We start from the raw sequence: 12,901 nt of genomic DNA on the forward strand, positions 1-12,901 counted from the left end.
ACTCTACACAGGTCACCAGCAAAAATATAGACAGAGAAAGGCACAGCATGTGACCTTCACCGGGGTCCGAGCTCCCAGGTGAAGGAAATGCTCCCCGACTCCTCAACCCTCCAGGCCCCAGGGAAGCTGCTGAGGACGGCATCTCCTGGGCCAGGCAAATGCCCAGGTCCCACTGTCTCTTAGTTGTGCCCCGGGCCTGAGGTGCCCCAGAGGATGCTGGAAGGTGGAGGAACGGTTCTGAGAATGAAGCAACCCAGGAGGACCAGCACAGGAAGAGGCAGTTTCGCTTTAGGAGTAAAGGAGGTGACACAGAAGACCCCACTCAGCATGTCTCCCCTCCTTTAAGGCACTTTGGAAAAGTCAGGATCTGGGGACAGGAAAAAAGTCCTCTCCGTTTCCCCAAAGCCAGTCTCCGTTTTAATGGCCTTCTAGAGGCACGGGGAATTGAGAGAGCACAGATCTTACACAGCCTGCCTGCTTTGGCTGGGATAATAGTTTCTAACCCACACATTAAAAGAAGCTTCTGGAAAAAGCAGCAAGTTAGACACTGTGATGCTCAAAGCAATAAAGGCACAGGTAAGATCAGGGCCATCCCTCCGCTCAGCATCTACACTCAGCTGGAGACCAGACTGTAATCTTAGGACCTCTACCCAGGCTGCACTTCACAAGCCCTCGAAGCCTGATGGTCTAAATGCCTCGGGTTATCTGACCCCCCAGCTGCCCATCAGCACAGGTGAGTCACCCCAGGCACTGCCCACCAGCACAGGTGAGCCACCCCAGGCACTGTACATCAGCACAGGTGAGTCACCCCCCAGCACTGTACATCAGCACAGGTGAGTCACCCCAGCACTGTACATCAGCACAGGTGAGTCACCCCCCAGCACTGTACATCAGCACAGGTGAGTCACCCCAGGCACTGTACATCAGCACAGGTGAGTCACCCCCCAGCACTGTACATCAGCACAGGTGAGTCACCCCAGCACTGTACATCAGCACAGGTGAGTCACCCCAGGCACTGCCCACCAGCACAGGTGAGTCACCCCAGGCACTGCCCACCAGCACAGGTGAGTTTGTGAATGACCCCGTGGGTTAGATGGAGGAACGGGAGCACCTGCTAAAACCCTGAGTGGCGATGAGGGGCTTTATAGGCACCAGGATTCTCAGGAAGAGCAGGGTGTGGGTTCCGGGGAACTTTCTAGACCTCTAATTAAAAGGCACAATCATGCTGGAGAATGAAGTCTGACCCTGAGTGCCCCAGGAAATTTTAGGGGAGAAAGCAAAAGAGTGGAAAGGGAGAAGGAAGAGCAGGAGGAGAGAGAGAACTGCGACTTTGGGGGGTCAGGGAGTGTGGTACTAGGCTCTGAGGGATGGTAAACAAGGACTGCTGAGATTTTTCAACCCCACAGCCAGGGCCCTGAGGGGTCAGCTCTAGGAGGCTGAGGGCCCTCCACCCGGCCCCCCTGGGGGAGAGGAGGGAGAGTTCTGCCAGGTAGGCAGATGCTGTCTCCCAAGTTCCTGACCCAGAGGTCTGGCAGGATAATGCTGACCTGTATGCTTTGCCCTCATCAAGGGGCCTGAGGGTAATTTTGCTCTTTGTAAAACCTGGCCTGCCAGCCAAATCAGAGGCTCATTTGTGACCACTACAGCATACATTATTTTTCTCCCTAAAAAATAATCAATCCCTTCCCCACATTTAAAATACCACAAGAAAAATACATAGGAAATTCAAGTTTACATAGCATGCCTAGAAAAATAAATTGTCATGACTTAACACTCAATAGCTATTCCAATTTGGATCAACATAAAATCAAGCTATAGCATAATTAGAAGCACTCGATTTATTCTTTAAAACACTACAAACTGCTTCTTAAAAAACAAACAAATAAACAACCCCCCCCAAAAAAAAAACAAAACTTTACATTCAGAAATCAGACAGGGATCTGGAGACAGGTCATGTGAGTGAGAGTACCCAAGCTCCTGCTCTGAGTGCAAGCCTTGGAATCCACACACTAACAGAGTACCAAGCTCCAGGCTCAAGTTTTAAAATTCTTTTGCTAAGAAAGCACACACACACCGTGATTGTAACAGTTGCATACAATGAGAGGACATAGGACAGGGACAGAACATGAGACTGATTGAAATTTTGATTTTTTTTGTATTAAAAATTCAAGATTATCACATCAATCTGAATCCAGCAGCAGTCTCCAATTTGTCATGAAGTATAGACATCACTGATTAAAGCAAAGTTCTTACCCATTTCATAATCTAGCAGTCTCAGCAGTGGGAATGTGACTCACAGTCACTACGTATTGATCTGTGTACAGTTCTGCCTCTTTGGAGACCACACGATGGACATGTCCAAGAAGCCTCCAAAGGCTGACCGTTTTTACACTGATAAACACCTTGTAGAATTTCATCCAGTGCCGAGCCAGGCTGGGAGCAAATGTTACATTCACCCTGGGCATCTGGGAAGGTGTCTGAATGATAGCAAGGAAAACTACCATTCAGACTGTACAAATGAGAGGGACCAGCCCAGTCGACGGGCAGAGACACACATTGGAGGTCCCTGGCCATTTTAAGGTCTCTTATTTGTTCCAAAATGCTATCTTGGTGTCCCGATGTCCACTGTGATTTTGGTATATAATGGGTCTCTTTGTACTGTCAACACCTTGTAGGCAAGTGAGTTCAAACCATCAAAGCGCATAGTTTCCTTTGTGTGCGCAATCCGGTCAAACCTACCAGGAGAAAACGTGCAGAGGGAAATGTTAAAACAAATGTTAGGAAACTGGCCAATGTCTCAACACCTTCCCCAACCAACACCTTTGCCCAGCATGGCTACCACAGATGGAATACCTCACCTCACTGGAGGAACAGGGCCCTGTGCAAAGCCTCGGACTTACAGCCTGCCCCATTTGAGAGGAGGAAGAAGGAGGAGGAATGAATAGGAGGCTGGAAAGATGGCACTGGCTACTCATGAGACCTACATGGTGGATCACAGTCCCAGAGGATCAGATGACCTCTTCGACCTCCGAGGGCAGCAGGCACACATGTAGTGCACACACTCACATGCACGTAAGACACTCATATACATAAAATCAAATAAATCTAACTCAAAAAGAAACAAAAAGGACCCACACAGAACATACCTCTGAGGATTGGGCTCATTTTTCTTGTCTCTTGAGTGTCGTATCATGCGACACCTTCCAACTACAGCATTTGGGCGTGATATAGACATGCCTTTATGAACTATTCTGCGAAGAGTAAAGGGACAGTCATCACCATAGCTGTCATAAGGCTTGGGTCTAATAGCCCAGCTGCAAGATTGTGGACTCATCTATGGACCTAAAAGCTGTTCACTAAGCCTAACCCCTCAGCATCTGCTGGGACACAGCCCGGGAAGACTTTAGTTAAAATTTACACTCCCTCCCAATATCCCGAAATGACAGATTCTGCGAAGTATAGTGTTTGCCTCATTAAGGTCCCAAACCAAAGCACCAAATATCCAAGTTAGGGGAAGACCGGCCGATCTGGATGGGTTGCACGTTCTGGCAATGTTTTCCCTGTGGGTTCGTGTTAGCATCTGGCATACAGTAAGCAGATGCATAAAGCCTGTATCTCTTGGAGAGCGACTCCATCCATGTACTACCCGTCTTTCTAGTCCTGCCCCCAAGGCCTCCTCCCTCCCCAACCCTTCTGACCACTCAGGCCTGTGGTACACCATCAGCCCTGGAAGGTTCTGTGGAAGCAGTGTGTGTGTCTGAACCCTGGGTCACGGTTCTTAGCATCTTCCCTGCTAGATGGGTCTTGCTGTGCTCTGTGTGCAACAGATACTCACGTGTGCGTGCTTGATAACCAGCTTGCACACTCTAATACTCAAGTATTTTCCAAGGCCCTTATAAGGATCTGGAGCCTTGGCAAGTTCTCACGTAGCGGTAACCTTGAATGGCATGGATGTTGTTCTGACAGACCCCTTCTGTTAACTCATCAAATGTTTCCAATTCAGGTAATGAGTTCAGACTGGCTCCCAGATGGGTTTTGCCACCTGCAACCTACAGGAGACAGGTCTGCCAGTTTTTAAAGTGTCTGGGGATGTGGATGTGGTAAGACTGGCCACAGTATAATGAGCATGGACGAGTTCCACACAAGCTCAGAAAGGGTTTCACTATGTAGCTCTGGCTGCCCTGGAACTCACTCTGCAGACCAGACTGGCCTTGAACTCAGAGATCTGCCTGCCTCTGTCTCCCGAGTGCTCCACCATGCCCGGCTGATGTATTTTATTTTTAAATATGTACGTGCATGTGTGTGCACACATCTGAGTGCAAATGCCTGCAGACTCCAGAAAAGGGCATTGGGTCCTCAGGAGCTGGAGTTACAGGCAGTTGTGAGACACCTGAGCCTAAGATGGGTGCTGGGAACAAAACCTGGGTTCTCTGCAAAAGTGGTATGTGCTTTTAACTGCTGAGCCACCACTCCAGCCTTCCTCTGTCTTTTCTTATTTGTGGTTAAAATATTCCAAAATAAAAACATGGCACAAAGATTCTGTGGGAAGAAACTTGCTTTACACCAAAAAGGAACTACAGTGAGGTGCAAGTTTTCTTTTCAAAGGAGACCTTCAAATCTGGGGCCCCTCCCGTCCCCATGTCCCATCTCACTAAAGTGCTGGGGTCCCAAGTGCACTCACTGCCACACCTGGCTTTGCATGGCTTCTGAGGTTCAAGCTCTCTTGCTTGCAAGGGAAATGCTTTACCCACTGGGCCATCTCCTTGGCCTTTCACAGGGGACACAGAAAGCCCAGGTAGGAAGTCAAAGTCAACCTGCCCCTCCATCCTACGCCATCTTACATTTCCCAAAGCTGTTCTGAAAATCCCAGAGGCTCTTTTCCTAGAGACTCTGCTAAGCACCTGTAGGGCCTACAAGAGCACAGATCTAAGCACAGGGGCTGGGTGGGGACTGCTTCCTTCTGGGTGCCAGTCCTTCCAGAAAGAGCAAGCACTGCCTCAAAACTGGAAGCAAGAGATGGCTCAGAGGTTAAGAGCACTGGCTGCTTTTCCAGAGGTCCTGGGTTCAATTCCCAGCACCCACACGGTGGCTCACAACCATATAATGAGATCTGATGCCCTCCCCTGATGTGGTGTGCAGGCATACATGCAGGTAGAACACTGTATAAATAATAAACAAACAAATAAATCTTTAAAAAAAATAAAAAAACTGGAAGCAAGGCCAAGAGACCAGAAAGAGATAGGAACCATGAGCATTACCTGTTAAAAATGTCATCGTCTTCTCCTCCCCAGCCCCAATAATTATTAGGAAATCCATTGATGGCAAGAAACTGTTGTTTACTGAGAGCAGAGACACCTCCGAAATACTGAACATACGGCAGGCTGGGGAAGAAACACATACACAGAGCTCTGATCCCAAGTAATGGCTGGAACATACCAACTTTTTCCTGTCGGTTTGAGACAAGGGCCGTGTATCTCTGGATGGCCTACAACTCACTCTGTAGATCAGGCTGGCCTTGAACTCACAGAGATCTGCCCACTTCTTTCCCAGGTGCTAGGACTAAAAGCACCTGTCCACATGAATATTTTTGAAGTTTTTTTCTTCTGGGAGAAAATCTCTGTTTAATTTGCTTCCCCGGCCCCACTTTAAAAGGCAGTTCACTTGCTCACCGTCTTTCCAAATCCAGCCCTGAACCAAAACGGTTCCTTTTGATGTTTAATTTGCTTTTATATCAGTGTTCAGATTATCTTAGAGACACACAGGTATGCAGAATCTTTCTTTCTACGAGTACAGCACTGTACCTATGGTTACCTAGAAAACAGGTCAGTTACAGGGAGGCTAAGCAGTTCTTCTGCTGTGGCTCTGGAATCTGCTCTCTGTGTACCTTGTTCCTGCAAAGAAGTCCTCATTCAGGTGGCCCTGCCCACTCTCACACCATGCTTCTTTGTTCTTCTTGTCTGTCAATCTCTCTTTCTCCCAAAGGCATAAGGGTTGAACACTAACCCTAACAATGGCAGCTACATCCCTGGAAACTGCCTCAAATTTTCTACCTTATCCGATTTAGTAAGATATGAACCTACTTATCCATATTTCCAAGTACTGGGACTGTGGGGGTCCACAGAGGCTGCCTAGTGAGACTTCACTCAGGGTCAGAGAATCTGAGCTTGTTTTACCCAGCAGGGCTGCATAATGGGATGATTTGGCCATGGGTGTAGTTACCAGGTGTTTTGAAGGGTCTGCACTTGACTGTGCTTTTATTTTGAAAGGGGGAGGTCTTTTGCCTCTCTCCTTGGCATTGTATAAAGAGCCCCTTGGAATAAACCTCGAGGTGACTGGGTATTGACCCAGGGCCTCCCAAAGCCATCCTTTCTTATCATCTCCATCTATATTTCTATCTATCATTTCCTCATTCCTCTCTCCTCCCCGAAAGAACCCTTCACAGGTCGGAGCTGGACTCTGACAGATTCTCACACGGGACACTGGGAGCTCTTGTCCTTCTATACCCTTTTATATTTTAACATCTTGATGATTAGGAAGGATCGACTGCCCCAAAGGAAAAGGTTTGTCCAAGGGCCCTCAAAAGGCTTCAGTTTCTTGTTACCCTACGTACAGCTCCAAACAACACTTAGGTTCCTACTAGACTCCAAAGAGAACCATCACATAAACTGAGGAAAATACCAGCCAAACCACACAGAACACATACAACTGAAAATCAGTAATGGTTCCTTGTCTTTTGGGAGAGGAAGTCGTTTGTGGACAAAGGGTCTCACTTAATATCCCAGGCTAGCCTTGAACTCACAATTCTCCTGCCTTACTTGGCCTCTCAAGTGCTAAGGTTGTGCCTGTGTGTGTGCTCACTCACTAAGTCACCCAGGAAATCTTTGGACAGATGACCCTCCCAACCTCAGTCTCCCAATTGTTACAATTACAGGGACAGAACACCTCACTGGCTCAGAAGAGTGGCTGTATTCACACAGAGGCTATTTGCACAGGCCAAGTACACTTGGACCCAACCTAAACCCAGGTAGCTGCAGTACAGATTCCTGGAGCCTCAGGTTTACTTAAGGAAGGGAAAGATAATGCTTTTCAAATATGAGTACTTCAAAAACATTTCTATGCTTAATGCAAACAAGGATGTCAATTGTGAAACAAAAATGCACATTTATTTACTTACTGACTTTGATTTTTTTTTTTTTATCCTTTGCCTGCGTGTATGTCTGTGAGGTTGTCAGACCCCTAGAACTGGATGGAGTTACAGGCAGTTGTGAGCTGCTATGTGGGTGCTGGGAATTGAAGCCAGACCCCTAGAAGAGCAGCCAGTGCTCTTAACCACTGAGCCATCTCTCTAGCTAGCCCTTCTCCCCCCCCCCCCCCCTTTTTTTTAAAGGCAGGGTCTTACTATGAAGCTCTGGCTGTCCTAGAACTCAGTATGTAGCCAGGCTAGCCTTGCACTGTGGAGATCCGCCTGTCTCCGCCTCTGGAGTGCTGGGATTCAAGGTATATACTTTATACACACATATACTATGCCTGGCCCTTTGACTTTTAAGACTAAACAACTGACTGTATGGCTATGTTCCACACGCGCCAGTAAGGTCTGGATCACACAGGAATGTTTGGCCTCTTCACTAGCACTCTGAGAGAAAAGTTCGAGCCTCGTGTTTGAGCAGAAGCCTGTGTTCTTCTTGGAAACAGAATCATATTTCTTTGACGATGCTGAGGGACATCTGCCAAGATACCCAATCTCTAGACTCAGTGTGTATTTTGAGGGTCCACTTTGCTTCCCAAACTGTGGGGCAGAGGAGGGCAGAAGGTGAGGAAAGCCAGGCTCTGTTGGGAGCCCAAAGGTAAGAGCCATACTGAGCACTAAGACCTGTTATCAGGATACACAGTAACTAAAGACACTGCTGGATAAGTTCCTTCTCCAGCAATAAATGACTGCAGACTTTTAAAAAAGCAACCATGTCTCAGAGGTAGCGTTCTCCTGCAGAGCCGAGCAGCACCATGGAAGAACTACATTCGCTAGACCACACCTAAAATGCAGCAGGTCCGTGGCAGACTCTTGCTGAGAATGTCTTACCTAAACCCAAACTTGTCCATGGCAACAGAAATGTGCCGTGGCTGCGGAAAACACCTGTAGGCATTATGGTCGTCCATCGGAATGAGGTCCACATCACTGAACACAAAGCAGTTGTAGTCATAGTCCTTCAAGGCCTCTTGAAAGCCGATGTTGAGGAGCTTGGCTCGATTGAACATGGTGTCTCCAGCCTGGGGCAGAAACAAGAAGTAGTATCAGAGGCCACAAGACCTTGGAAGAGAAAACTCAAAAGGGTCAGTGACTTGTCTGCTACACATGGTCATTAGTTAACTGGCGGACTTCATTTTTCTGCCCTTACTGCACAAATCAATCCTGAGTGTCAACTCTCCGAGTCAACAATCCCATTTCCAGGAACCTGCTGGGGAGACGGGCTTACATGTATGTGACAAGCTGAATAATTTTGTCCACTGTGAAGTGTGCATCACAGCAGCGGATTGCAAACAGTTAGATAAGCATCCCTGGGGAACTGGTTCAACAAGTCATGCTCAGCCACATAATGGAACAGAGCTGCTAAAAAAAAAAACCAAGGGCCAGGTGTGGTGGCACACACCTGTAACCCGGTACCCAGAGCTTGAAGGATGTAGATTGTGAGGCTGAGACCAGCCAGGGCTAAACAGAAAATTCCAGAGCAGCTTGGAATACAGTAAGACTGTTTTACTCTGTGTGTGTGTGTGTGTGTGTGTGTGTGTGTGTGTGTGTGTGTGTGTGTGTGTGTAGCTCTAAAAGAAGAGGTGAAAAGGCATTTAAACATATGTCAGATGTTATTTATATTATTACATTATTACAAATAGACTCCAGGAACGAAACACAGGAAATAGTGAAAATTAGGTGCCTCTTCACCTCCACTCTCTATTATAGCCTGACTGTCATATTTTTTTAACTTCTACACAGCTATCAGATCATCAACTAGACGCTGCAGGGACATGGTGAGGCCCACTCAATCCTCGCCCTCATAATACCAACAGTGTACAGCAGGAAACAGTTGGATACACATGACAGAGTTAGAGCAAAGTGCCTGCTTAGGTCTAGCTGATGGGCCCAAGTCCTGAATATTTTCATGACTTACCTTGTTTATTTCCAGTATTATCCATGAAAATATAAGTGTGCTAAAGAACTTACACTTCTGCTTTTTATTCACCTAGTGCCCCATTGTCATAACATAAAAATGTAATAGTTGCTGTCAAGTTTGATGGAAGGATGGATAATGGATAGATGGATGGACGGACAGACGGATATGATGGATGGATAGATTAGATTGGACGGATGGAGAGACTGATAAACAAGTTTCAATGTACAAAGGCAGATGATGGCACTTTCTGTAAAGTTCCAAAAGTAGCTCTCTGTAGGTTCCTCCAGGGTTATCTGCTCTTACCAACTCCTGAGACCCAACGTTAGCAGGAATGGTCCCACATCGACCCTGCTGCCCTTTACACTCAGCAGCTTACAAACCCCTCCTGAACATGTGCTTTCATTCCAACCTCATAGTAGTGCCATGAAGCAGTGAAGGCCCCACACTTAGGAATCCTCACTTACTAAGGCTCTTTTCCCTGAAACTCTTGGAATCAAGAGAAGGGGCCTCCACTCTGAGTATTCTGTCCCACAAGGGCCTGGAGTCCATAGGTGAAAACTCCTCTCCCCGTGCCTGGATGAAAACTTGGAAACAGGCTGCCCATCAGGTAGATAACACAGGAACAAACTACTTAGAGAAAGGCAGGTACCCGGAAGTCAGAACACAATGAATGAGTGAAGAAAGCACTCAGCACACAGAGCTCCTTTCTCCAGCCCTAACAAAGGCCTTCGTGCATAACAAGAAAGCTGCGCCAGAGGAACGCCCTGTTCTTTGGTTGCTCTTCCACAGAGACTTGACTGGAAATTCTGGGCTCCATTAATTCCAGGTAAGCCAGGGGGCAAAAAGTCCAAACAGTAGAAACTGAATAGGAAAACTACGAAGTTATTGGAACTACTGTTACTGTGACAACACACTGCTAATGTCCATGGGGATGGCATATGCAAGGCACAGAGTAATTGTTTCTACCCTTATGGTGCATGGCTTGATCATCCTGACAATCTTTTAACAACCTTTGTCCCAGCCCAAATTACACTCTGGAACACGCAGATCCATGACCACTTTTCTAACAAGTGAAAGGGACGTATTCCCGAAGCCTCTAACCCCTCTACAGTATACTCTATGGGTATACTCCCATGATCTGGGTGGAGGTCCCTCGTGGCCTCCTCTGTACCACAGGACCTGCTGGCAATGACTGTTTGGTCTAAGCACAGCCTGAGACTAGCAGTGTACACTTTCTAGGAGCTAAGAATTTCGAACCATAGGCCATAAACAATCGCAACGTGGAGAAGTCAGTCTCAGCAGACCTGCTTGAGCCCATTTCCCTGAGGAGAGTGTGACAGACCTCCTTCAACTCAGAAGCGACCCTGGTGTCTGGACCACATTTAAAACTGGTCAGACAATTTTCTAAATAACCTGAACCACATTCTTCGTCCTATGCCTCCTTTCCAACTAGTGTGACCTATATGAACCAGGAAGAAAGGAAGTACATGGTACATGCTAGCAGGTGTGCTGTGGCCCACTAGGAACCTGAAACAGGAAGATGGGTAGAGTGTGTGTGTGTGTGTGTGTGTGTGTGTGTGTGTGTGTGTTCCTCTTCCTCTCTTGAGACTGCAGAAAAGTCAAGTATTTTCTAAGTTTCTTTTGGTAAAATGCTTACCTTTCTTGGTAAGAAAGCATGACCAACCCAATTTTCTTTCTTTCTTTCTCTTTTTTTCTCTTTCTTTCTTTCTTTCTTTCTTTCTTTCTTTCTTTCTTTCTTTCTTTCTTTCTTTCTTTCTTTCTTCTTCCTTCCTTTCCTCTCTCCTTCCCCTTTCTCTCTCTCTCTCTCTCTCTCTCTCTCTCTCTCTCTCTTTTCGCTTGTTTCTTTTGAGCAGGGTTTCTCCATGTAGTCCTGGCTGTCCAAGAACTTGCTCTGTAGACCACACTGGCCTCGAACTCAGAGATCCACCTGCCTCTGCCTCCTGAGAACTGGGATTAAAGGCCCATGCTACCACACTTCCAATTATCTTTTTCTAAACCTCACTCCACCTCCCCAGAGGTGTGAAGACCCTTCCCCCAAGCCTCATTCCCACCCCTCCTCACACAACCTGCTACTTCATTCACTCAAGTGCAGATTTCTCAAGCACCTAATGGGCCGCACACACTTTCACTCCAGTCTCTCCACTTGTAGCTAAGTGAATGGGCAAATCCTACCTCTGGCCTCGGTTTCCTGCTTTGTCACACGGGGATGATACCAGGTGAGTTCTAATAAATAAAACAGGGCACGAAAGTACCTTACCTAGTGACAATTCAGCTACTACCCCAATTATGGAAACAGGTTTTTCATCCTTCTGAAACTATCAAAATGATTCTTGAGTCCTGTGGCTGTTTTCCAACACTCTGTCTTCTCTAGTGTTTACGTTCTGGCCTTTCTTATCAGCTTCAAGTGTCCTCCTCGGGGCTGGAGAGATGGCTCAGGGGTTAAAAGCACTGTCTGTTCTTCCAAAGGCCCTGAGTTTAATTCCCAGCAACCACATGGTGGCTCACAACCATCTGTAATAAGATCTGGTGCCCTCTTCTGGACTGCAGGCAGACATGCAGACAGAACACTGTATATATAATAAATAATTTTTTTTTTTTTAAAGGTCCTCCTCGATTCCTGCTTCTCTGACAGACAGGAAATTTCTAAAAAGGATTTGGCTTTAACTGAGTTAGCCTGTGGCTCAAATGATTAAGACTCCAGCAGGAGAAGAAAGTGAGACTCTTAGACCCAGGTAAGGCACAGAGTCTGGGGAAGGGGGCTTTCCACCCAAGCAAGTTTCTCTTTAAAAAGTGACTCGGCTTTTTCTTTCTCTCTCTCTCTCTCTCTCTCTTTTTTTTTTTTTTTTTTTTTTTTTGGTCTGTTTTGGGTATTTTGAGACAGGATCTTACTGTGTAGACCCGGCTGGCCTCAAAATCACAGAGACTGAGTGTTGGGATTAAAGGCATGCCCCACCACCATGTCCAGCATGATTCAGTTTTTAAAGGTTGGCTTCTTCTCACATCTCACATTGGTAGACAAGACTTATAGTTACCCTTTCCTAATTAGAGGGAGAAACAGGAAGAAAGAAGAGAGGCCAAAAATAGCTCCAATCTCTAAATGACTGAGAAGCTGCAGATGAGAGCAGACTCTGGAGTGGGGGTGGGGGCGCGTGCAGCAGGGCATCAGATGGGAAGAGTATCTGTGAAGGCTGTGAGGAAATAGGAACATTTTCAAAATTACAAGAATTCAAACAGAGACAGAGGTGGGCCAGTTCACAGGCAGAGCGGAAAGTGGGCCCCTGCTGAGGTACTCGGAGGCTTTATCTTCATCTAGGCCACAGAGAGCCTTACACTGTGTTTCATCTATCGGGGGGATTTGTGTCTCCATCCAAGTAAAGGCAGGGAGACAGCCAGTTAGAAAGCTGTTTTGTGATTCATGCAAGACAGGCAAGCCTAGGAAGTAATTAACGGTGAGCAAGTTCCGACTGAATCCCTCGTCTCAGGGCTCCAGGCTGAGGCTTCATCCACTTCCTTCTCATGCCCAGTCCTTAAGTATGTCCACTCCTAAGAGTCCTTTGGGGGAGAGGCCAGGACAGGTACCAGAGTCGAGTCTAGTCTCCAGGAAAAATTGAGGGCAGCTACGGAGGGCGAGAGTAGACATCCCTTGACTGCAACAAAGGCCAGAGGAGCAGCCACAGAAAGCCATGGTTCACCTTGTCCATGTCTCGACAGCCTCT

At 47.0% G+C, this 12,901-nt stretch overlaps 1 protein-coding gene across 1 annotated transcript in view; it reads right to left on the reverse strand.

Annotated features, from left to right (window-relative positions):
- Window positions 1-222: 222 nt before the first annotated feature.
- B4galt1 (beta-1,4-galactosyltransferase 1) overlaps window positions 223-12,901 on the reverse strand; it is a 48,091-nt gene continuing 35,412 nt past the window's right edge. Inside the window, exons 3-6 of the mRNA XM_028884053.2 lie at window positions 8,078-8,265; window positions 5,259-5,381; window positions 3,147-3,251; window positions 223-2,735 (exon numbers count right to left, since the gene is read on the reverse strand). Of these exons, the coding sequence (XP_028739886.1) occupies window positions 2,603-2,735; window positions 3,147-3,251; window positions 5,259-5,381; window positions 8,078-8,265 (549 nt within the window). The 3' untranslated portion in view covers window positions 223-2,602. The remainder of the gene's footprint in view (window positions 2,736-3,146; window positions 3,252-5,258; window positions 5,382-8,077; window positions 8,266-12,901) is intronic.

Source organism: Peromyscus leucopus, chromosome 2 (assembly GCF_004664715.2).
Source record: "Peromyscus leucopus breed LL Stock chromosome 2, UCI_PerLeu_2.1, whole genome shotgun sequence".
NCBI lineage: Eukaryota > Metazoa > Chordata > Mammalia > Rodentia > Cricetidae > Peromyscus > Peromyscus leucopus.